The sequence below is a fragment of the Equus asinus genome, chromosome 4 (genome assembly GCF_041296235.1).
Source record: "Equus asinus isolate D_3611 breed Donkey chromosome 4, EquAss-T2T_v2, whole genome shotgun sequence".
Lineage (NCBI taxonomy): Eukaryota > Metazoa > Chordata > Mammalia > Perissodactyla > Equidae > Equus > Equus asinus.
In genome coordinates, this window is record NC_091793.1 from 78,829,329 (window position 1) to 78,856,003 (window position 26,675).

Genomic DNA, 26,675 nt, shown 5'->3' on the forward strand with positions numbered 1-26,675 from the left:
GGGTATTTGTTTGCCACAGTATAACCCTGTTCAGAAATGAAAAACATCATTTGTCCTTTGGCTGAATATTTATAAAAGTTTAGGTAGCAAGCCAGTTTGTATGGCCCCCTCTCAGGAGCTGCATGGGGTGGGGGTAGAATTGACTTCTGATGGCAGGAACACCTGGGAGCATTTCAAAGGAGGGTAGACACAGGGCCTATTTCAAATCCGTGGGTCAGCAGCATCTAGAAACATCCACTGAGTGTTTTTAGACCCTTGGGAATATAAATACACACACATACACACACCATTTCCATCACACTTAGCATTTTCACACATACTATTCTGTGTTATCTCTGATCATCGGGTCCCTGCTTTCAAAATGATTTCCCCCTCACTGGGGAGCCAGGAAGACACTCAAATGGATAAAGAACATATGGGTAGTGATAATTTTATGCCAACTGAGCAAAAGAGACAATAAATAGTAAGGGTGTTCAGGGAAGGTGGGGAGCCCAAGGCAGGAGGCAATAGATAAATTAAAAATCATAGAACTGTAGGGCTAATGATCATCTAGCCAAGTATTTGAAAATATGGTTTGCAACCCAATACCAATTCAGTGGGTTAGGACAGCTTTGAAAATAAAATAGATTACAAAAGAAAATAGCAGAATGTACTGTGTATGGTAAGAGAAGATACTGTTTCATGAAACTTTTGTCTTAGTCTTTAGCTGTTTAAATAGATATATATATGGGTGTACTGGGTCACAACAGAAAATATACTTCCTAAAGTGGGGTCATAGCCAAAATTGATTAAAAGCCATTAATCTAGCCCAGTGCCCCCATTTCATGTTTTATTAAGGTTAATTTCTCATTACATAAGTAATATTTGAATAAATTCTCCTTTTTAAATTTAAGCTATTGGAGATAAAGCCACAGTTCCCTTGGATCAGCACTCCCCATCCTCAAAAGTAATTCCTATTAACAGTTTGGTGAGTATCTTCCCAGACCTTTTCCTATTATTTTACTTATATATACAAGCAGCTATAGAAAGGATACAGTATTAATTAATATGTTTGTGTACCTATTTTTTAGCTAAGTCAATTAGGTTCCAAACAGAAAATAAATGGCTCGCTTAAATTAGAACACTTTGGAAAGAGTTAATAAAGAGCCTGTTTATAAAGGTGTAGGTGCGTGATGAAGGTATGGTGGTGGCAGGGATTACATCACGCAGGGTCTTACCAGCCATGTTAAGGAGTTTGGATTTTACCTTCAGGGCAATGGGAATCCATTAGGGAGTTATAAGTGGAGAGCTGGCAAGAGATGATCTAGGGTTTTAAAAGTTTACTCTGGTTGCTTGGTGGATACCAGGTTGGAGGGGAGCAAGAGGGAAAGCAGAAAGAGATCAGGATGGAGGCTGGAGCAGTTGTTCAGGTGAGGGGGGACGGGGCTTGGACCAAGGCCGGAGCAGTGGAGATGGAGAGAAGTGGACTACTGCAGGATCTATTTTGGAGCTAGAACCAGTGGTATTGGGAAACAGATAGGATGGTGACATGTTAGACTGAGGGAGTGGAAAAAATGATGTGGTCTCAGAGGGATGAGAAAGATAATGCAGGCATCAGAAACAGAAGCCGCCGAACCAGGAGGACAACGAGGTCTGAGACAGACAAACAGGTTGGGTGAGTGGAGTTTGAAGCAGTTGTAGTAGAGCCCACATGGAGCTGTCCTTCAGAACCTTGCAATGTGAGACTTAGAGTGATTACAGAGGTTGCTTCCTAGTGACAGTGTCTCGTCCATTTCTGCCAACTCTGCACCTCAAGTTCAACCAGCATGGCACCTTGCGCGGTCTAGAGGGATAGCCTGAGTGGGCACTGCGGGAAGGCGGAGGAGAATGGAAATCTGATGGCTTGAAAATACATTTTTAATGATACAGGCAGTACCAGACATTTGAAATACCAGCCATATTTGAACTTACTTGCAAATAGTGTTAGAACTAGAACTTAGGAATCAGAAGTGTCACAGGTTAGGTTCCCTGGGAATCAGACTCTGAGATGGAGATCAACATGCAGGAGGTTTATCAGGAAGTGCCCTTAGAGCACAGTGGAAGGGAGGAGAAGGAAGCAGGATAGAACAGAGGGCAATGTTGAGCCGTGATGTAGTCTCAACGGAGGCCTCAGTTGACCCAGAAGGAGCTCTAAAGCTGACCTTCAGAGTTGTCCCAAGTTGGGGAGTCCTGGGGTCTTTACATCTCCATGTCAATCAGTCACGGGAAGTGGGCTGCCCTGGAAATGAAGCAGGACCTTGAGGGGGCTGGCTCTCTTCAGCCAAGGCAGTCTTCCCATCTCCCCATAGGGGCTGACAGCTGAAGGCTGTCTGCGGGAAATGCTCCCAGAAGCTGGGAGAATAAGTCCTTTATTCTTGAAGGGGGGTCTTGGTGGTACATCACATCATCCTGGGAAAGACCTTAGACCTCATTTTCACTAAGCCCTTATTTTATAGTTAGATTGTGAGATCCTGGGAGGGTAAGTGGTTTACATGTAGGATCCAGGTCTCCTGACCCCTCCAGTATCATGATTTCCACTATACCATGCTGTTCTGGCTTAAAAGATATTTGAGGTGTATTTGAAATGAGTTATCTGGGTAGCGATGGTTGGTTGGGGAATTCTTTATTTTTAAAAAAACTTGGTTTTATTTTGAGAGTTTAGAAAAAAATCAGAATTTGTTTCTTGGTTGAATAAATTAGAGCAACTTGCTCCAATTACTTGGCTATTAGTTTAGTTTAAGATCTTGGTTGGTATTGAGGTCAATGTTAAAAACAGAAACTAAGAGACACCCCCCACCACCAGTGACTCCCCAGCAGCAAATGTTGACCTCTGAGGCACATTTATAGCCCTACAGGGATCCTGGGTTCCCAAATGTAAAGTGAGAGGGATCAGGAGCTGATTCTCTACCATGGCTCTCAGGTCCCAAAATTCTGGCTGAAAAAACAATGAGAATTGGGAGCCTATTATAGGGGCACAGCTGCTATGTGGCAATTTTCACTCACAAAGAGTTCCACTGATGGTTGCTGTCATCCATTTGCATTATCATGGATCCAGCATGAAGGATATGGAAAAAGAAGTTTAGTAAATCTGATTTTCCTGCAATGTATTGAGAGCAATCCTCCCCAAAAGATCAGACTCTTTAGGAAATTATAGTAATTAACCTCTGCCTACTAAGCAGAGACCAATTACCAAATATCAGCCTGGTGGGATGGAAAATGACTTCATAAACCTGGGTTCTTCTCCCAACTCCATACCAACTAAGCTCTATACCACTGCACCACATGGACTCATTGGTAAATGCAAGAGTTGAACTGAATGACCTATTTCTACTTTAACATCTTCTGCTTTGTCTGAAACCAAAACTTAGTAATGCACCTCCCAGAAAAACCCAATTTCCTCCTTTGCCATGTTATTGATAACATGGTAAAATCTAGCCATCACTGATTGTGTATGTTCTCTGGCCTGGTGCTAAGTTCTTTACAAACATTCTATTATTGAATCTTCTGTATCACTCAACATTCTTAGCTGAAGACAGCAGAATCCACTCTATCTAGTTTAATTAGAAAAACAGCTCACAGACTTCCTGGGAGAGCTGGAGATCAAGCTCTGAGGCTGTGCTAATATGCACAATGTACAATCATATCTGGGGAGCTGCTCCAGCAAAGACGCAAATGCTGCTACTCCTGGTCACAGACAGGAAGCTCATGGTGATGCTGCTGAGATTGGAGACTAGTGTTGCAGTTTCTCCTCCAGCAAGGTCTGACACTTGAGAAAACACCCTTGCCAAAACGTGGATTCTGCACGGTCCCTGCTTTCTCACCGTGCTCACTTCCAAATCAAAGCCACAAATGGGGCCTCTGATTGGCAGAGCCTAGAGCATATGCCAGTGTCCTTGCTACAAGGGAGGCTAAGAAAGTGAATTCTGGATTCTCCCTCAGGAAAGGGGGATCTAAATGTGAAAATGTCTTCACACATAGGAAGTGTTCCAAAGATGGTGAGTGGTCACGAGCATGACAAATAAAATGATCCACATTTTACAGATAGAAAAAGCGAGGTTTAGGAGCCGGCATGGTGGCACGGTGGTCAAGCCCCTCAAGAATTACAAAATGCCCAGGGAACCACATTCATAAATGTGCAGGAACCAAGGGAAACCAGGTGATTGAAGCCATAGCCAAGGCAATGCCACAGGAACAGCCTGGCTAGGGAGCTGCTACCTCCCAGCTGGACACTGGACACTCCCACCAGTACCACTACCAATGGACATAGCACGTGGTCACTGCTGGAATCACTGGCATAATAAATTCAACTGTTCCTGTCTTTTTGCATCTCTTGTACTTGATTCAAATCCAAGCATTGATTGGCCAAGTTTGGAGCAAGTATTGGGCTTTTGGGTTTTAGTAGAGGGAGGCTGAGCTCTGCCGCCACCAAGGCTCTCACAGGAGGTTCCCTGACTCAGGAAGGTGGTTCAGATACTGGAATGATCAGCCAACTATGAGAACTGAGGCAAATCAACCCTGATGTCCTGGTGTCAGAAACTCCACTCTGCCTGGATATAGACACCTGTAACAGTTACCCAAGTCACTTTCCCATTGACTTGCTCCCCAGTCCATGAGAAATGAAAACATGGATCTGAGGTCTTCCTATGTATGCAGATGTGGACCACCACACTTGAAGGTGAAAAGACCTTCTCTACACAGGAGATGGAGAAGGTGTTGTCCACGGAATAGAAGGAGGAAGAAGGAAGCTATGGCAAGGCCTGAGTGCAAGTCATGATCAAGCCAAGAGGAAGAGGAGGAGGGCAGAGGACTCCACCAAGCAGAGCTCAAGGCCTTTGATCACCACTTGCCCACCTGACCAACACATAGAGCCCAAGAGCATCTTGAGGCCCTGAAGCATCACCAGAGGAGGGGTGCCCTCAAAGCAGGGGAACATCAGGAGACACCCTAGTCTCTAATTAACCATACATCATTAATAACTAATACTAAGAATAACACACTTCTTTCCTCTCAACATATGTCAGATACTCTACTATGTGCTTTGTATAGATTATCCCATTTCATGCCCACAAGATTCCTTTAAGGTAAGTCATATTATTTTTTTAAGGTAAGTCATATTATTATTTTAAAGATGAACAAAACCTCAGAAACTTCTAGACAGAACAGCAAGTAGGACAGAGCCTGAGACTCACAGATATTTGATGTCGCAAAGCAGAAGAAACCATAGAGCCATGGCTGAATGGGATGAGTATGAACTAATCTGTGCTATCTGCCAGAATGATCTAAAGGAAGTAGTCACCACCGAATGTGACCGTGACTTCTGTCCTACCTGTATTGTTCTCTGAGCCAAAAGAAGTCCAAGCCTTACTTACGAGTGTCCTGTATGCTGGGTGATATGCTGGAAGTGATACCTCCTTACGGAACTGAAGGAGTTGCAATGAAGACAGGGTTACTGAAGAACCAAGAATCTTCTTTCCTCTCTAAAGCAACAATTGACCTGTCATTCCAACTGGGCCTGGTCAGGAGAAGAAGGCTTTGCCCTGGTTATGCCCAATCATCCAGGAGAAGTGCAAAGACACTTTCAATTTAAGTGACAAAGAGAGGGAGATATTCAGATGTTCCAAATTGAACATCACTGCCGAGCATAATACCATCTCTGACTTATTGAACCTCTGCTCAGCCAACTCAAGTACACTATTCTTTGTCTCCATGGACGGGGATCTGTGCCTGAATTTCTTCCTTTTCTCTCAGGCTTTCCAATCTCCATGCTTATGATCTAATTTTTCAGTGGTAGTTTATGAACTTGTCTTTTTTCCTCAACTATGTATCATTGAAGTCTTACATCATTCAGAGAAAGCATCTTGCCCACCTTAAGGGCTAAATAAATATTTGGTTGGTAAGTTAAAAAAATAATTATAAAGATGAGCAAACTGAGGCTCAGAGATGTTGTTTAACTTGCCTAAGTCCACACAGTAAGTGGTAGAATGGGGATTTGAACCCTTGCAGTCTGATTTCAGGGACCTAGATCAGAACATTTCCCTTTTCTTTAGGGATCACAAACTGGAGGCTCAATTTAGAGACCACGGCCATGTTTTGTACAGCCATTTAGTCTGGCCCCCCTGCACCGCATATTAAAAGGTATTGTACACAGGCAAGCATGAGCCCAGTGGAAGCTAGCAGCTCAGCACCAAATTCATATGTGCTGCTAGACTGATTCACTTCATTGTCCACCTTCTCCTGCAGGTGTTGACATCAGTAGGCCATGCTCTGTTAGACAAATTATTTACTCTCACTATCCATCTGTTGCTTCTCTAGAAGCAACTGGATGCTAGGACTGGATGATCTGTCTCAGAGAGCCTTTCCAATCCTAAAATGTTATGAATCTAGAGTTTTCCAGACACTGGGCCATCCTCTCAGGTCTTGTAGCCCGTGGGTTCAGATCGGTAAGGTGACCAGTTATCCTCAGTCATGCACCCCCAAAAGGCCATGACCATGACCTTCTTCTCTCTGTGTCCAGTCACTGACACACACAGAGCACATCTCTTCAAATTCAGCCAATATTAAGGCATGACGATGAAAAGTTCAGTTCCATTAAATGAACAGATTTCTACTTCTGGGAGGATTAAGTAAAAACCACTAAAAATGTTAGGGGAGAAGCATGTTCCAAAGCATACAAAGAAGGACTAATCTAAGTAGGCTTAGGTTGCCTTTTGCTGATGTGGGATTTCTGCCCTAGGGAGAAGCAAAGATGGTGAAAGATGGGCAGGTCTTCAGAGTGGTCCAAGAGAACTGCTGGGATCCAGAAGTCCGTATTAGAGAAATGGACAAAACAGGTACTTACAAGGACAAATGCTAGCAATGTTTGCATCTGATATAAAAGCAACGTCTGCCCCCAAAGCCTGTTGACCACTTTACATAATTTATGTGATGGCAACTCCTATCACCTTTTCTCCACCAGGCCAGGGTGTTCCAGCTTCACTGGGGGAGGGATGGGACCTTCCACTACAATGTTTTTAGAGTGTAGATTTAAAATTTTTTTAAATTAAGTATACCCTGTTTTAAAATAGAATGCTATATCATCAAAAAGATAAAAGTGACATTTTATTATTAAAAAATTTTTTAAGTTCAAATACATAGTACTTAATTATTATAGAGCCAATTAAAACAGTAAAAATTAGAATTCACAGATTAAGGATGCCAATTGCCTGCTTAGTCAGACTCAGGATCCAATTTCTTTCTGTAGTTTGTTTTGGTGCACAGTACACAGAACACCCTCATTGACCTATAGGGGTGGCAATGGGAGCAGTGTTTAAAAAAAGTTAATCATTTAATCTCAGAATACTCTACAATGAAACCAAACCAGAAATTTAAAAGAGGAGAATTAGAAAATTTTTGTTTCAAAGCTGAATCAGTAACAATTTCTAAAAATTGCTTGCATTCCTCTTTTACATTTAAGAATCAAAGAAGTTCTCACAATTTAAAAGAATTTCAAAAACTATCTAAAATATGGTATGACAGCCGCATTGTATGACAGGCACTTGTTACTGCATGGCTGACTGTGCCACCCAAGGAGAGTGCACTCCAACAAGAGCACCCAGCCTTCTGGACACACGTGGGCCATGCTCATGGGCTGTGATGGGAACTCACCACGACAACACTGTCAAGCCTAAATTTTGACATCAGTGGTCTAGATTTAAACCAGAAAATAAATAATTCATACACATAAATAAAAGAGCACCTTAGAAGTACCGACTTCTTAATCAAAGACAAATTTATAAGAATTTCAAATATATACACAGAGATGGCAGGAGACATTTTATTCCATGGTCTGTACAAAACTAGTTAACCTATTAGCCCTAAATGATGAGGCGGTCTCTGGCATGTTAGAATTTGGTGTAGAATACTTTAGACCAGATATTGCTTTATAGACTTTTTTAAATAATTAAAAGTATATTTAAATGGCATTCAAATTGAACTTTGCAGAAAGCCTGAAGCACCTCTGTAGACCTTTCTACACAACATGATGTATACGCCCCTGTTCTAGAATAGGGGTGGGAGGGCAGCTGGAGAGAGAACAAGCTTCTCAGACTTATAGCAAAGAGCAAAGTTTTGCTCTAAATGTGAAGGCTGAGCAGGGCCCACCCTCTCAAGGAGAAAACTAGTGGAAATGACACTCAGATGACTAGTGTCAGAACTATTGCTTATGACTGCAGTTTAGATGAACTGTGTCTCCTTTTGTTTTGTGTTGTATTTCATTCCGTGGTTATCCTTGAGATAACAGTCATGATGAACATTTCCTGAGTATTTACTCTGTGGCAGGCACTGTTCTCAGCACCTAATGTGTATTATCTCATTTAATCCTTATAACAACTATAGGAGGTAGCATCTATTAATATGCCCATTTCACAGATGAAGAAACTGAGGAACAGAAGTTAAGCAATTTGCTAAAGATCACACAGCTTTAAGGGGGCAGAACTAGGATTAAAACCCAGGCAGTCCTGCCCGAAAGGCTTATCCTATCACCTCCATGGAGGTGAGAAAACAAAATGACGAAGGCCCAACACTGAAGATTGCAGTAGTCCATCCCATCTTCACAGGGAAAGAAATGTAACTGGCAGCCCCTGGGTCACTTCACTACAAGATCCAACGCAGAGCTGAGAAAGACCAAAATGATAAGATAACAACGAGAGGATATATATGTAACTCAACTAGGTGAGTTCCTGTAGAAGCTGGGTCTGGAGCAGACCCAGGAAGGTCAGAATTGGTGAGGGATCCAGGTCTGGTGAGGGCTGGAGTGGGAGCTCAGTCCTCTCTGTATGAAGGAGGCTGAGAGGCCCCAGAGGAGTCAGAGGGTTGGTGTTTCACATACCTGCTCACATTTAATCCTCTCTCAACATCTCTGAGTAGCAGGCATTGTTGTATCTATTGTTAACGAAACAGTGCAAGGAGGTTAAGTGATTTGCTCAGGATTACACAGATGGTAAGTGGCAGAGCTAGGATTGTCCCTAGAGCCATCTCTCTTAGTCTACCACTAAAGCTTTTCCCAAGTTTCCTTCAAGATAAGAATCATCTGGGGTGTTTTTTAAATTTTTTTTCAAGCCCCATCCACTGTGTCAGAATTTCCAAAGGAGGGTCTAGGAATTTGTTTTCATAATGTTCTCCCCACCCCCCATTTTAATCAACAGGTAAGTTTGGGGAACATCATGCTATGCCATACTGTTAAACACCCCTTTTAAAAAATACAAGCTCTAGGTCAGCATCATGGTGGAGTGAGTGCTTCTCTTAGACTCTCCCTGCTAAGATACAATGAAAAGAACATTCATAAACTAACAGAGGACATCCACACAACACAAAGATTTCTGAGAGGCCCACACAGCAATACATCTGAAGGTGGAGGTGCTACACTCCCCAGGAGGAAGTGGAAGGAGGTAAGGGGATCTCCTCTCCCTCCCCAGCAGCAACCCGGGGCACAGGACCACGTGTGGCTCTGAGAAAAGACTGGGGAGGGGTGGCTCTCTGCAGGAATGCCTTTACTCTCCAAGTTCCCTCACAGTTTGTGGGAAACCTCTACACAGAGGAGGCTAAGCTATTGTGTGGGTGTCTTCATGAAGCCAGCACCTCAGGAGAGTAGATAGCAAGGACAGAGTTCATGCATGCAACAGAAAGTGCCCCTCCCCCAGCCCAGCTCACTAGCCCAGCTGGTTGGCCAGAGCACCTGCACATATATTAGAAAAGCAGCAGCTGCAAGCAACAGAGTTGACAATCACAGTCAGGCTGTGTCAGCATAGATTCCACAGGAGGACAGGCTCAGATGCCAGGGATGGTGGTGGGCTCAGTATTCCACCTGCCACCACTTTGGCTAGATACTATCACTATGCAAACACACAAATCCATGCCATCAAACAACATGAAGAAATATATTAATACTCCAGACCAGAAGGAAAATTACAAGCACCCAGAAATCAATTCTGAAGGCACAGAAATTTGTAATCTAAATGACAGAGAATTCAAAATACCTATCATTAAAAAACTTAACAAGTTACAAGAATATTCAGACAGACAGTTCAATGAAATCAGAAACAAAATTAATTAACAGAGGAATTCTTCACAAAAGAGATTGAAACTATAGAGAAAAACCAATAAGAAATGTTGGAGATGAAAAACACAATGGATGAGATAAAGAAAAATCTAGACACCCTGGATAAAAAGAGCTGATATTATGAAGGGCAGAATTAGCAATCTGGAGGACAGAAATGTAGAAATGCTTGAGATGGAGGAGAGAGAGCTAAGACTAAAAAGAAATGATAAATTCTCTGAGAAATATCTGACTCAATTGGGAAATGCAACATAAGGATTATACATATTCCAGAGGGAGAAGTGAGGGAGAATGGAGCAGAAATCTTGTTCAAAGAAATAATAGCTGAGAACTTCCCAAACCTGGAGAAAGAGGTGGAAATACAAGTAAAAGAAACTAATAGAACTCCTAATTATATCAATGTAAAAAGACCTTCTCCAAGGCATATAGTGATAAAACTGGCAAAATTCAATGACAAAGAAAAAATATTAAAGGCAGCAAGGCAGAAGAAAATAACTTACAAAGGAATGCCTATCAGGCTTTCAGCAGATTTCTCAGCAGAAACCTTACAGGCTAGAAGAGCATGGAATAATTATTCAAAATTGTGAAAGACAAAAACTTTCAGGCAAAAACACTCTATCCAGTGAAAATATCCTTCAGATATGATGGAGAAATAAAAACTTTTCCAGATAAAGAAAAGCTAAGGGAGTTCATCATCACAAGACTCCCCCCCTACACACACACACACACACACAAGAAATTATCAAGAAGGCCCTCATATCTGAAAAAAAAAGGGGGGGGTCACTTGAGCAAGGGGATAAATAAGCAGACAAAATCAGAACATTGCAGCTCTCCATCAGAATAGGTTAGCAAGTAATTATAACATTAAAGATAAAGGGAAGGAAAACATCAAAAATAACTATAATCTCGTCATTTTGACCACAAACTCACAAGACAAGATGGAATAACTTGTGACAACAATAACTTAGAAGGGGAAGAGGAAAGGGATGGAATCAGCTTAGATGAAGCGATTAAGAGGCTATCAGAAAATGGACTATCTCATCTCTGAGGTTTTTTATACAAACCTCATAGTAACCACTAAACAAATAATCAGAACAGACATACAAATGATAAACAAAGAGAAAACTGAGAAAATCTTCAAAGAGAACTACCAACCTGAACTGGTAGTCCAAAATACATGGGATGAGAAACAAGAGAAAAACAGGACAACCAGAAAATGAGTTATAAAATGGCAGCATTAAGCCCTCATATATCAATAATCACTTGAAATGTAAATGGGTTGAATTCTCCAATCAAAAGACACAGAGTAGCAGGATGGATTAAAACACAAGACCCAACAATACGCTGCCTCCAGGAAACATATCTCAGCTCTAAAGACAAACACAGGATCAGAGTGAAGGGATGGAAGATGATGCTCCAAGCCAATGGCAAACAAAAGAAAGTAGGTGTTGCCATATTTATATCAGACAAAGTAGACCTTAAGATAAAACAGGCAATGAGAGACAAAGAGGGGCAGTATATAATAATAAAAGGGACACTCCACCAAGAAGATATAACACTTATAAATATATATATGCACCAAACACAAGAGCAGCAAAGTACATAAAGTAATTATTAACAAACCTAAAAGGAGATTTTAACAACAACACAATAATTGTAGGGGACCTTAACACCGCACTTACATCAGTGGATAGATCATCCAGACAGAAAGTCAACAAATAGTGGATTTAAATGGAAAACTAGACCAGATGGACATAACAGATATATATAGAACACTCCATCCAAAAACAGCAGAATACATTCTTCTCAAGTGCACGTGGAACATTCTCAAGGACAGACCATATGTTGAGAAACAAGGCAAGCCTCAACAAGTTTAAGAAGATGGAAATCATTTCAAGCATCTTTTCTAACCATCATGCTATGAAACTAGAAATCAACTACAAGAAAAAAGCTGGGAAAGTGACAAATATGTGGACTAAACAATATACTACTGAACCACCAATGGATCATTGAAGAAATTAAAGGAGAAATAAAAAAAATCTGCATAAAAATGAGAATGAAAATACACCATACCAACTCATATGGGATGCAGCAAAAGCGGTCCTAAGAGGGAAATTCATGGCAATTCAGGCCCACTTTAACAAACAAGAAAAATCTCAAATAAACAATCTTGCACTAAACTTAACAGAATTAGAAAAAGAAGAACAAAGCCCAAAGTCAGCAGAAGGAGAGAAATAATGAAAATTACAGCAGAAATAAATGAAATTGAAACAAACAAAAAAAACAGTAGAAAGGATCAATGAAACTAAGAGCTGGTTCTTGGAGAAGATAAAAAAAACTGACAAGCCATTAGCCAGACACACTAAGAAAAAAAGAAAGAAGGCTCAAATAGATAAAATTAGAAATGAAAGAGGAGAAATTACAACAGATACCACAGAAATACAAAGGTTATACGAGAATACTCTGCAAAGCCAAATGCCAACAAATTGGACAATCTAGAAGAAATGGATAAATTCTTATACACATACAACCTCCCAAAACGAAATCAAGAAGAAATAGAGGATAGACCTGAATAGGTCTGAATAGACAAATCACAAGTAAAGAGATTGAAACAGTAATCAAAAGTCTCCCAAAAAATAAAAGTCCAGAACCAGATGGCTTCTCTGGAGAATTCTACCAAACATTCAAAGAAGATTTAATACCCATCCTTCTCAAACCATTCCAAAAAACTGAAGACGATGGAATGCTTTTGAACTCATTCTATGAGGCCAACATCACCCTGATCCCAAAACCAGACAAGGACAACACAAAGAAAGAAAATTACAGGCCAGTATCGATGATGAACATAGATGAAAAAATCCTCAACAAAATATTGGCAAACTGAATACAGCAATACTTTAAAAGGATTATATACCATGATCAAATGGGATTTATACAGGTATGCAGGGATGATTCAACATCTGAAAATCAATGAGATACACCACGTTAACAAAATGAGGAATAAAAACCATATGATCCCATCAATAGACACAGAGAGAGCATTAGACGAGATCCAACATTCATTTATGACAAAAATTCTCAATAAAATGGGTGTAGAAGGAAAGTACCTCAACATAATACAGGCTGCATATGACAAACCCACAGCCAACATCATACTCAATGGGGAAAAACTGAAAGTCATCCTTCTGAGAACAGGAACAAAACAAGGGTGCCCACTCTTGCCACTCTTATTCAACATAGTACTAGAGGTTTTGGCCACAGCAATTAGGCAAGAAAAAGAAATAAAAGGTATCCAAATTGATAATGAAGAAGTGAAACTCTTGCTGTTGCAGATGACAAGATTTTATATATAGAAAACCGTAAATATCTATCAGAAAACTACAAGAAATAATCAACAACTACAGCAAAGTTGCAGAGTACAAAATCAACTTACAAAAATCAGTTGCATTTCTATACTCTAATAATGAACTAACAGAAAGAGAACTCAAGAATACAATCCCATTTACACTCACAACAAAAAGAATAAAATATCTACGAATAAATTTAACCAAGGAGGTGAAAGACCTATACAATGAAAACTTAAGACATTACTGAAAGAAATCGATGATGACATAAAGAAATGGAAAGATATTCCATGAACATGGATTGGAAGAATAAATGAAGTTAAAATGTCCATACTACCTAAAGCAATCTACAGATTCACCGCAAACCCAAACAGAATCCCAATGACACTCTTCACAGAAATAAAATGAAGAATCCAAAAATTCATATGGTGCAACAAAAGACTGTAAATAGTAAAGCAATCCTGAGAAAAAAGAACAAAGCTGGAGTCATCACAAACTCTGGTTTCAAAATATACTACAAAGCTATAATAATCAAAGGAGCATGATACTGGTACAAAAATAGACACACACATCAATAGAACAGAATTGAAAGCCCAGAAATAAAACCACATATCTATGGACAACCAATCTTCAACAACAGACCCAAGAACAAACAGTGGAGAAAGGAAAGTCTCTTCAACAAATGGTATTGGGAAAACTGGACAGCCACACACAAAAGAATGAAAGTAGACCATTATCTTTTGCCATACACAAAAATTAACTCGAAGTGGATCAAAGACTTGAATGTAAGACCTGAAACCATAAAACTCCTAGAAGAAACCATAGGCAGTACACTCTTTGACATCGGTCTTAGCAGCATCTTTTTGACTACTATGTCTACTTGGGCAAGGAAAACAAAAGAGAAAATAAACAAGTGGGTCTTCATCAGACTAAAGAGCTTCTGCAAGGCAAAGGAAACCAGGAACAAAACAAAGAGACAACCCATCAACTGGGAGAAAATATTTGCAAGTCATATATCAAACAAGGGGTTAATCTCCAAAATATATAAAGAACTCACACAAATCAACCACAAAAAAACAAACAACTCAGTCAAAAAATGGGAAGAGGATATGAACAGACATTTTTCCAAAGAAGATGTACAGATGGCCAATAGGCACATGAGAAGATGTTCAACATCATTAAGCATCAGGGAAATGCAAATCAAAACTACACTAAGATAGTACCTCACACCCATTAGAATGGTTATAATCACCAGGACAAAAAATAACAAATGTTGGAGAGGATGTGGAGAACATGGAACCCTCATGCACTGCTGGTGGGAATGCAAACTGGTACAGTCACTATGGAAAACAGTATGGAGAGTTCTCAAAAAATTAAAAATAGAAATACCATAAAACTCAGCTATCCCACTATTGGGTATTCATCCAAAGAACTTGAAATCAACAACTCAAAAAGACTTATGTACCCCTATGTTCATTGCAGCATTATTCACAATAGCCAAGATGTGGAAGCAACCCAAGAACCCATCGACTGATGAATGGATACAGAAGATATGGTATATATATTGACAATGGAATACTACTCAGCCATAAAAATGATAAAACCATCCCATTTGCAACAACATGGATGGACCTTGAGGGTATTACATTAAGCAAAATAAGCCAGACAGAGAAAAACAAACACAGTATGATTTCACACATATGTGGAAGAAAAACTTAACACATGGACAAAGAGAACAGATTAGTGGTTACCAGGGGGGAATGGGCTTGGGGGGTGGGCACAAGAGGTAAAGGGGCACACTTATATGGTGACTGACAAATAATAATGTACAACTGAAATTTCACAATGTTATAAACTATTATGACCTCAATAAAACTAAAATATATATATATATATATATATATATATATATATATACAAGCTCTGATTGGATTAGACTTGTTTGTTCCCCCTCTCAGTTCTCAAAGACCAGAGAATATGTATTCAAACCAACCAACACACAAATAATGCAATTTACTATGTTAATATGAAAAATGGTGACAAGTGATGGCCACTGAGGTGTAGGGAAGGAGCAATGCGGGACGGGAGCCTCATCCCACCAGTCAAGCCATGTGACCTTAGATCTAATCCGTAAAATGGAGAAATTCAATAGAGTAATGTAAGCAAAAGTATTTATGTAAAATGTAAAGATTTTACAATTGAAAAGAACTCTGTTTTATACTAATCAATGAATGTAAATAAAATCTCATGACAATGTTGAACAACAGTCTCTAATCAAAAGCTGGAGTCTCTAGTCCTCGCTAAACGATAGCTTATTCTTTCATTTGTTGGGCATATTCAACGTGCCAGACACCGCTCTGGACACCAGGGGATACAGCATGGACAGATAGCCTCATGTGGTGTTTGCATTCAAGAAGGGCAAGCATAAAATACACAACTAAACACAGTCATGACAGGCTGTAATAAGTATTAGAAAAGGAAAGGAACAGAATGATAGGATAGAGAGAGGCTGGAGCTGGGGAAGGCCTTTCTGAGGAGGGGACATTTGAACCAAGACTTAGGGTGAAAAGGACTCTATCCTGTGATGAGCCAAAAGAGCTTTCCAGGTAGGTGGAACAGCAGTGCAAAGGTCCTCGGGATGAGAAAGAGCTTCAAAGAGCAAGCAGGAGGCCAACGAAGCACAATGTGAGCCCTGGGAGAGACTGTGTGGGCCCTTATAGACCATGTTCAAGTCTGGATTTTATGCTAAGAGTGATGAAAAGTCAGAAGTTTTAAGCAAGGGAGTGACTTGATTTAAGTTTTAGTCCTTACTTTGACTTCCGAGTGGAGAACAAACTGCAAGAGGACAAGAATGGTGGTGAGGGACCAATTCAGAGCCTTCTGCAGTGGTCCGTAGGAGACGCTGGTGGCCTGGGCCAGGGAGTGGCAGGGGATGCGGAGAGGTGGGCGGATAAAAAGATTCAGAGCGGCACTAACAGGACTCACTGGTGGGTTGGATGTGGGTACAGGGGAAAGAGAAGCCACCCTCAGTCTGGCAGCATCTCTCCTGACAACCCAGCTCCAGGAGCTTAAAGACAGGAGATTCTAGGCATCCTGGATGCTGGATTCTGGAGCCAAATCCAGGTTCTCATTCTGAGCATTCCAGACAGGGGGACTCCACCCAGGCTCATTTAGATGAATTAAAGGGGCCAGGAAGGTGACTGAGAAATACACTCTGTCATGCAGGACCTAACATGCAAAGCCCTGAAAGAATTCGTGGGGAAATGTCTTGTTTAAATAAAACTGCAAAGGAAGGAGGGTGGAAATAATCCTTGAAAAATGGAGTAAATTAGTTTTTCTTGAATGATCTCACTTTTGTCCAGCCTTTACCCCTCCCCCTAGAACTGAGGCTGAGGGATGAGGAGGCCTGGGACAGAGAGGTAAGAGAAGGGGAAACCAGGAGGAGCAGCGAGGGAGGGGAGGGCAGGAGGAGGCTGGGATGGAGACTGGCTGGACTCCTTGGCCCTGGGAAATGCGGAAGGAGTGCCCAGGCGGTTCTTCTCATCAGCTTTGCCTTTCTTTGTGTCTGTGTCTAGGAGTGACCGCACAAGCCCTTTCCACAGTTCCTGTCATGTTTAGCTACTGGGTGAGTGTGAAACCTCAAACCATCTCTTTGCTGGTTGAATGCTCATGTCCAGTTCCCTAGAAAGTAGACAGGCCTCAAGTCGTGACATTGCCCCCACAAGTCTTCTCTCCTTTAGAGATCACTGGGGTCCCTCAGCTTCTCAAACTGCAGCATCCCCTCTCAGGCCTGTCTTCCTAGTCATGTCGTTGCTCTGGACCTGCACGGTCCAGTATGATAGCCAGCAGTCACATGTTACTATGTGACTCACATTATATTTCCACAGGACAACGCAGTTCTAGACCCAACTTTAATCTCCATCAGAACTTCCCTGTCTGATGACTCATTCCTGCAGTGCCTTGCTCAGTAATTGACAAGCCAGTTTATTCTGAGGTGGTAATAATTTTGAAGTGAGAATGATAATAATGGCCTAATATGTTGCCTCTCCCAGGGAAACGTACAATTCAAAATGAGATTCCTGGGGTTGGATGCCTTTCCCTAAGTGATCAAGTCTCGAGCGCTAAAAGTTTCAGGCCTGATTGCAGGCCTGTGGAAGGACATGTTTGTACATAGCTGGGGGGCACTAAGCACCTGCTCAACCAAGTAAACATTCACTCATGTTGTGATTTAAGGAGCAATGGAAATACCACCTGATCACACATATGTCCCCAACCTGTGCTCATAATTCCAGTTTTAGTGATTTGATCCTAATCTGGTCCTGAGATTAGATTCACTGCTTGAAATAAAAATGCTCTAAGGCCTCAAGATGCCTGTCTTTATCAGATTGGGTACCATTCTGACTGGACAACTGGGATTGCAGGAGAGAATCAAATTCCTGGCCGTGGGGTGGGATGATGTTGAAAGGAAAGAATAAAGAAGGGAGAGTTAGGAGAACAGAAAGCAAACTTCTTCTGCCTCAGCATTCTGCTAACTCTTAAGTGTCACTGCCAATGGGAAAGACAGAGAAGAGGATGGACCAGGAGAGGAGAGGTCCATGAGCAGCCTGGCATCCCATGATGAGGCGTGACAAGGAGGTGTCCTGATGGTGGCATCAAGCACTGGGTCACGGCCAGCTTCCTGTGTGTATAATTGGCAGGGGGCCGAGGGACGGGGGGGAAGGGGGGCTGGGTGTGCAGCCCTGCAGTCCCCTGTCTGCAGTTAGTAGGTGGGCCCATCTTCAACCCAGCTCTAGTGTAGGATGCTAGGCTCAGTAATTGTGTCCATACTTTCTGATGATAGACTCAATTTTTCAATTAATCAGCATCATACTAGCAAGTTTCTTTGCATTTGCAATGATTGGCTTCTGGGTCCCCTGCAGCCCGTGCCTATCTCAATGAGTGCCTCAGTTTTTGGAGGGATAAAGCCACTGATAATAACAAATGATTTAGCCCAGGGGAAGTGTTGTTCAGAGTAAACATCTAAAGTGGGATTTGAACCGTGTGGTTTCCCTTACCTATCTCCAACAGGCCAAACCTCAGGACACTTTAGACCTGTGCCAGCTTCTAAACAACGACCTAGCTGCCACCGTTGCGAGCCACCCCAGGAGGTTTGTGGGCCTGGGGACGTTGCCCATGCAGGCCCCGGAGCTGGCCATCAAGGAGATGGAGCGCTGTGTGAATGAGCTGGGCTTTCCGGGGGTCCAGATCGGCTCCCACGTCAACGAGTGGGACTTGAATGCGCAAGAACTCTTCCCTGTCTACGCAGTGAGTACGCGGCTCATTCGACCAACACGCAGAGGGGCGGGCGCTGCACTGGGTGCTGGCGGGAAGATGACGGCGCCTCTTCACCGGGAGGGAGAGAAATGCCTGATGACAGGATAGTTGTAGGGGGAAAGGTGGGAAGAGCTTCCAAAAAGAGTGGGACGTTTTACTAGAAGAGGCCAGCCCTGCGTTGACTCGCTGAAATGTCTCTTCTCTCTCCCTCCTTTGCTCTCCTTTTCATCTATCCTTTGGAAGCCAAAATATTACCCTCATCACAGCCACCTGTAAAAGAACCATGTTAGTGACATGGGGAAAAAAAGTATTTATTTTTGCTTTGGAAAAAAATAATTCTTATCATTTTTCAAAATTATAAAATAACTTTGAAGAAACTGTGGAAAATATGGAAAAGTATAAGAGAAAAATAAAAATAACCCATAATCCTGCCACCCAAAGATAAACAACCATGGTTATAGTATGTTTCATTTGTATTTTTATTTGCAGATATCTGCATAGATTTACATTTTAATGAAATTGGAATTGTAATATACATGTGATTTCATATCTTAATTGAGAATTTCCAACCTAAATGAAAATTCTCCTAATGCATGATTTTTGAATAACTGCATAATATTCCAATATATGGATATGTTTTGATTTATTTAATCCTCAATTAAGATACTTTTAAAGCCATATATTTTGAAAATGTGTAATAAAAATACGTAGCAAAAATTGCCGTCAAAATAACATTTGATGAAACGAGGTGGTGAGTATATGGATGTTCATTGTCCTATTGTTTATAGCTTTCTATATTTAAAATATTGCATAATAAAATATATTTTCAAAAGCTCAATGCCATCCATTTCTGAAGTATCCAACCAAAATGGCCACAGTCCCATGGTCCTCTCCACCAGTTTCCCTCTACCTTCTGTTCTTTCTGCAACTAAACCTGCTTTCCTTAGCACCAGGATTCAAGATGCGTACTTCTTTATTCAATGGCACTTTTAAATTTCTTACTTCCCTCCTAGACTTATAATAGTACTGTTTTCTGTTATTTTCATTGTAAATGCAAAATCTTCAATAATGAATTATGTAGATGGTCGTGGACTCACCAGGCACTATAATCACCAATCATTTAATATTTATTGAGCTCTGACAACATGCAAAAGCTTTTCCATGTTTGTATCTATGGACACTGCCCACAAGTTTAGGATTGCCTATCAAATTTCCTCCTAATAAGCTGAAAGATTTAATGTTCCTCTAAATATTGAACTCCCTGAAAATTACTGGTTGTGGTGGTTGAACTGATCCAGTGAATGTTTTCTAGAAACTTTAATGAGCTTTGAAAGAGGATTTATTTACTTGTGCATCCAAGTTGTTTCAGCACAGTGTGAGCAAGCCTTCAGCTGCAGTCATTTTATTATTCATTGCAACTGGGTTTATGAATTACTAAGGGGCTCAGAGAGCAAGAGCAGCTGGTTGGGGTCCAATGGGATACTCTCATTTGTGTGACTAGCTCAACCCATCAATCATTCTAACTAAGCTGTTTTGGGGGCTGCCAGTCTCTGAGGGGATTCAGGAGAGCATCCTCACCCCAGTTGACTTGTGATGTCCTGGGGTTGACAGCACTTTGTTTGGCTAGTAAGACTTGCCAGCCTCACTACTCTCTAACTTGCATCAGTAACATGTGCTTAAACAAATGAGAGGAGTTACCATAACCCAAGTTGGCTTTGTTATTTTAAGGTGATCCTGGAACTTCAAACCATCTCACTGTCCCCCTTATCTCTTAGACCTCCCTTCTCAGTGAGTGAACCCAACAATACCATACTCAGGGCAGTTTTCAGGCACAAAAGTGACTTTATTACAAGTATGAGGCAGACAGAGTGGAAATCTGCCTGCCTCTACCCATTATCAGCCACAAGACCTGACTCAGTTAGCCTCTACCTGCCTTAGTATCCTTCTCTGTAAAATGGGAGTAATGAAGTACTCATTTAATAAAGGATTAAACTAGTTAATAACTGTAAAATTCTTATAACAGCTTTGGCACATGGTGAGTTCTCAGTTAATGTGAGTTATGATTTTGAGAGTATAAGTGACTTCTTTTTGTGTTCTCTACAATGCCTCACAAACAGAAGGTGATCAGAAATATTTGTTAATTTGAACCGAATAGAAGTGAACTGTCCTAGACACGTAGAATAAAGGTTTATCCTAATGAGGAGTCAAATCCCACTGAGATAACATGATCGTGTGTCTTTGTCAAACCCAAACCATCCCAAGAAGTTGATACTCTCTTTCCAGCCTGCATCCGTTATCAGAAAAACCAATTAGCTCCTCTCCCTGCAAAGGGTTTAGATCTCTTCTGCTCCACAGAACCTGCTGACGTAGAAGTCCTTTCTCCAACCTATTGTTTGCCTCACTTCCAGAATCCCCTGTTGCCCCAGAATTGTTTCTCCATTTTAAAAATGCTTATGTACAGAAGTCACATTATGTCAGCCTATTTAGCCCACATATTTGTATGTAAAGGTAGGATGAATCACTCCAGCACCCCGATATATTTGGAAAAGAAACGTACTAAGAAAAATCTGTTTTGAACCTTGATAAGCACTAATACTCAATGCCATGCCTGTTCAAGGGACTTTTTAAAATTAAGCGTTTTGTTGAGTAAAGGTCATTTCATCCAGATGGTATTTCCATTTCCCAGAAGGCCCTGGCGCAGGTTTGCCCATGACATTTATCTCAGTACCTGCCTGACTGAGGCATTGAGAGCTCTTTCCTTTCTAACGTCATCACATCCACAGCAAACTGTTCAGGGACTCAGCTGGGCTCCTGAGGTTCTGTGAGTGCCTGAAGACACCAGAAATTCTCACCCAGTGTTGGGCTCTGAGTAGCCAGATGGCTTGGGTCAGGCCAGCCTGCTCCAGCCCAGTCATGAGCCCCTGGCTCCTAGCCCATCACCTCCTCACTTTCCACATCCTCAGGTTTCCCAGTGGGGGAAAGAAGAGAACACTTTGACCCTGACTCCAAGGATACAATCTGAGCAGTCCTTCAGAAAGAATGGACCAAGTAGGAAGTAGCAGGGGAAACTTCCCTGGCATTTGCGGTGTGAGATCAGTCCTTGAGCATTTTGCTCTCAGCCAAATGTTTGAATGACAGATGTTTCCTGTGACTTGTTTTGCCAGACGATATATTAAATTCATCAAAGCCAACGGTACATCCACCAGCCCCCTTGTTAATTGTAAGTGTCCTTTTTACTTTCCAAGCAGGAGCAGAGTTTATCAATGACTCTTTTATATAGATCAGGAAACAACTTCAAAAGTATTTTAGTTTATTTATTCAGATCAGTATAACCCAGGGAAAAGCAATTTCCCTAAAATAGTACCCGGTATTTGCTGGCTTGTCCAAATAACCCTGTCTCTCTCATTGCCTCTTTGAAGGCGGCTGAAAAGCTGAACTGTTCCCTATTCGTGCACCCCTGGGACATGCAGATGGATGGACGGATGGCCAAATACTGGTTCCCTTGGCTCGTAGGTTTGTGTCGGCTTGGGATCTGGAAAAGAGGATCAAGTCTTTGTTTTTTTCCAATTATCTATGGAACCCTAATTGTGTCAGAGAGAAAGTATGAATAATTAACAGGATTGTGAGTTATTGAGCTCTTACTCAGATAAGTGCTGTATATATTACCTCATTTAATTTTAATCGTATCCACACAAAACTCTATGAGGTTGACGTTACAACGCCTGTTTTATAGATGGAGAAACTGAGGGTCTCCTCATGGTTAAGTAAGTCGTACAAGTCACACAGTTAATAAGTGAAAATGGAATTCACATGGATCAGTCTGACTCCAAAGCCTGTATGACTTACTATACAGACTCCCAAAAAGGCTCCCAAAATAAGTAACCATGCCTGTCTAATAGATTTTTTTAAGGAGCCAATAATAGCATCAACTCTTACTGAGAACCCTGGAGTAAGGAGTAGAAGGTCAACTTCCGCCACCCAAAGATCTGAGGCCCTAGATTACAGATGATCCAGGTTTTCAGTTTTCCTGTCATCTGCTCCTCTTTTCTGCTCTTTGCCTCTTGCGCTATTCATTCATGGTTCCATATGAGGGTGAGGGAAAGGGAAGGAGGAGAGACCTCCATTTGGCCTATCCAATCTCTCCTTATCATCCTTGATAAGAAGAAATGGATACAGATGTAAAATTCTGGGGCCACAAGTGAACAGTGCAGCTCATCTACAAACCCAATGAAAATTGGGTCCCCAAATGAACAGCATTGGATTTTCTTTAGGGAGGCCATTATCCTTTTTCTCCTCAGCCCAATTATACAATTGGTACAAGTAATTATAAAGTAACTACCATGAAGAATTAAACGGAACAATATATTAAAAGTCAAAAAACTGAATTTCAGCTCCAGCTAGTTTTATTTCACTGTATAACCTGTAGCAAATCACTTCACCTTCCTGGGCCCTAGGTGTTCATATGTAAAATGAAACAGCTGGTCTGGATTTTCTTTCTGTTCTTACATTTTATGCCTCTGTGATTGCTTTTGGAGACTAATGTATTTAGTGAAGCAGCTTCCTACCCATCTGCCACCAAATTCTTAAGCAATAATTAGTAGGAAGAGATAACCTAAGAGGCCCCATTGCTGTCCAGCTTCCAAGAAAATCTCATCCTCCTAATTCACATAACACTTTGACAAGTCTCAGAAACTTATTTACATTGCAACTTCCACGTGAAAAACAGAGGGGAGCCTTTGCGTAGAGTCATTTCATCATTCATTTATGCAACACGTATATATTGATCCCCTCCAGCATGCCAGGCCTTGTACCAGGCACCGAGGATATAGATATGGACAAAACCCCTGCCCTCCTGAAGCCTATGTTCTGGTTAGAGGAAAGAGATGATAAATAAGTATGCAGACCATAAACAAACAAACAGGCTAATTTCAGAATTCTATTCTGGATATAAAGGAGGTCATTAGTGGATTGGAGGATCCCCAGCAGGGGAAGGTCATGATCAAATTAACATCGTAAATATTGTACTTTGGCTCCAGTGTGGAAAATGGGATTATAGAGTTGTGGTCCAAGTGGATGCTCTGCCCACAAACCACTCCCAGATGGATATGAATCCATCATGCTTCCAGAATTCCCAAGACGCCAGGGAGCCAGAAACATCTCTGTCCATGGAACAACAAACAGGCTTGGGGCAGGATGAGCATCTGGTAAAGCCCCATTCAGCAGTTAGAAAGTCAGGCTTCCCCAGAAGGTGCAAGCCTCAGCTGTGGAGGCCCCAGAGATTTCTTAATCACACTGTGAAAAGCAGTCACCTAGAAATGTAGCCCAGACTGACTGTGGAGGTGAAGGCCCCAGGGATGGAATAGCTGTTTCTTCCAGGAGCACAGAGCGCTTGAAATAATTCATTTTAATCCAGCTGTTTTTAACCTCAGCTCTAAGAAGGAGCAAAGATTTGGCAGGAATAATAATATTAGTTCATATTTATTGAGCATAATATTTATTGAGTGCCAAGAACTAACCATCATCATCCCTATTTTACAGATGAGGAAACTGAGGCACAGGGAGGCAACTAATATTTGTTGAGCAACTCCACTGTGAAGTTCTCACCAGGAACTTTCCTGACATCATCATTTGCAAGGCTCCACAATAGCCTTACAAGATGGGCCTTTTTCTGTTCCCATTTCACATGTGAAGAAGCAGACTCGGGGGCATTAAATAACTTGTCAAAGGCCAGAAAGCAAAAAATTGGAGGAGTAGCATTCAGCCCAGACTCATTGTCCTCTGCTTGCCCCACTGTATCCAAGACTGAAGCTGGGGGAATCAGGACAAAAGCCAGGTCCTCTGGCTCCTTGACCATTCTAGTCATTAGATGACTCTACCTGCAAGTGGCAAATAGGAAGGGTCAGATGGTTCTGCTTCCCGAAGTAATGGCTTGTATACAACCAAGCCTTGCTGGGGCACAGGGACGTCACATTTCTCAGCACTGACAGTCACAGCAAGCTGCCGTTCCCCAACCATTAGCATCACTGAGCTTCTTCTTGCTTGAGATGACAAGCCCTGCACCTTATGACTGTTTCCTTTTTCAGGAATGCCAGCAGAGACCACTACAGCCATTTGCTCCATGATCATGGGTGGAGTATTTGAAAAGTTTCCTAAACTGAAAGTATGTTATGCACATGGAGGTAAGACCCTATCTGTATTAGTCAGCTGGGGCTGCCATAACAAAATACCACAGACTGGCTGGCTTAAACAACAGAAATTTATTTTCTCACATTCTGGAGGCTGGAAGTCCAAGATCAAGGTGCCAGCAGGGTTGGTTTCTGGTGAGCCCTCTCTTCCTGGATTGTAGAAGGCCATCTTCTCACTGTGTCCTCACATGGCCTTTCCTCTGTGCGTGTGCAGAGAGAGAGAGATTTCTGGTGTCTCTTTCTCTTCTAAGAACACCAGTCTTATCAGATTAGGATCCTACCTTATGACCTCATTTAACTTTAATTACCTCCTTAAATGTCCTATTTCCAAATACAGTATCAATGGGGGTCAGGGCTTCAACATGGCATGAATTTTGGAGGGACACAATGCAGTCCATAACACCCTTCCAACCATCAGTCTAGTCATAAAGTATATGATGGTTTGAGGACCAAATTCCATTTTTGCACACGAGTTTAGTTTGGGTGGCACAGTTTTTGTTTTATTTTGTTTTGTTTTTTTATTTAAATCCCTCTAGTCAGACCACAAGCTCTCCAGTTTACGATAGTCCCTGCCATTTACTATTGTTTACAAATAGGCCTATTTCATTCATTTACATTTCATGCTTGGTCTCCTGTAGGTAATTGAGTTTGTGACTCTTGGACACACACCACACACACAAACACATACACACAATATCAAGCTGTATGTGCTGTTCTCTAATCTGTCTTTCCTTCTCAACAGCATATAGAGACATCTTTCCATGTCAATAAATATAGAGCTCCATCATTTTTGATGGTTGCATGCATGGTAATACATTTCATGGATAGGCAATCATTATTTAGATATTCCCCAACTGATAGACTGCCTCTGTATTTTGCTATTATAACCACATTACATTTGAAAACCTTGACCACATATCTTTACACACGTCTCTTCTCTGTTTAGGATAAATTCCTTAAACCGAATTTTTAGATGAGTTAACATCGTTTCTTCTAGGTTATCTCCCAGCAGTTGGAACCCTGTAGGTCCTTTGTAAATACTGCTCACCATCTGGGCTACAGTAACTTGTCGTTGCATAGAACATGAGGATTGAAAGGTATCTTTTTCAACTGACACTAGCCCCTCAGTAATGGGTTTTACTTACAGGTGGTTCCTTCCCCTTCACTGTGGGAAGAATTTCCCATGGATTCAGCATGCGCCCAGATCTGTGTGCCCAGGACAACCCAACCAACCCAAAGAAATACCTTGGATCCTTTTATACAGACTCCTTGGTTCATGATCCTCTGGCCCTCAAGCTGTTAACAGATGTCATAGGAAAGGTAAGTCGGAACTGTCATTTGGATGGCTTATGGGAGGCAGAGTGCAGGATCAGCAACCGGTTACTTGGCCTCTATCCAAAAAAGGGATGGAAGAAAAGGCGTTAGAAGAAATGAGCAGGACCCTGAGGTTTGGCATTAGGTTTGCTTGCCCAGGGGATCCTCTCCAGAGCCTTCAACACAGAGTGTGTATCACCAAGAAACCACTAAATACGCCAAGGAAATCCCAGATAAGCCACATGACTTGGTAGTTCTCCGAGATCAGCTTCTTTTGCTTAGGGTCATCTCTGTACTCATCAAAAATGACGCATCTCGATATGGTAAGCAGGAAAGAACCACCAGTTTTGAAGTCAAATTGACCTGGGTTAAAATCCCAGCTCTACCTCTTAGTAATTGGGTAAGTTA

At 41.5% G+C, this 26,675-nt stretch overlaps 1 protein-coding gene and 1 long non-coding RNA gene across 4 annotated transcripts in view; one reads left to right on the forward strand and one right to left on the reverse strand.

The window, feature by feature from the left end:
• Window positions 1–26,675, reverse strand: part of LOC123285284 (uncharacterized) — a 112,405-nt gene that overhangs the window by 37,289 nt on the left and 48,441 nt on the right. The window contains exon 3 of one of the 2 annotated variants that reach the window (XR_011502785.1): window positions 26,199–26,344. The exons of the other annotated variant lie outside the window; for it this stretch is intronic. This is a non-coding gene — a long non-coding RNA (uncharacterized lncRNA). Of the gene's footprint in view, window positions 1–26,198; window positions 26,345–26,675 lie in introns of those variants that run through there. 2 annotated transcript variants of the gene reach the window in all.
• Window positions 1–26,675, forward strand: part of ACMSD (aminocarboxymuconate semialdehyde decarboxylase) — a 69,415-nt gene that overhangs the window by 9,549 nt on the left and 33,191 nt on the right. Inside the window, exons 3-9 of one of the 2 annotated variants that reach the window (XM_070507588.1) lie at window positions 894–967; window positions 6,752–6,848; window positions 17,031–17,080; window positions 18,523–18,759; window positions 22,188–22,281; window positions 24,852–24,947; window positions 26,101–26,273. In XM_070507588.1, the coding sequence (XP_070363689.1) occupies window positions 6,764–6,848; window positions 17,031–17,080; window positions 18,523–18,759; window positions 22,188–22,281; window positions 24,852–24,947; window positions 26,101–26,273 (735 nt within the window). In that variant the 5' untranslated portion in view covers window positions 894–967; window positions 6,752–6,763. The remainder of the gene's footprint in view (window positions 1–893; window positions 968–6,751; window positions 6,849–17,030; window positions 17,081–18,522; window positions 18,760–22,187; window positions 22,282–24,851; window positions 24,948–26,100; window positions 26,274–26,675) is intronic. The other variant, XM_014849495.3, reaches the window with a different exon arrangement.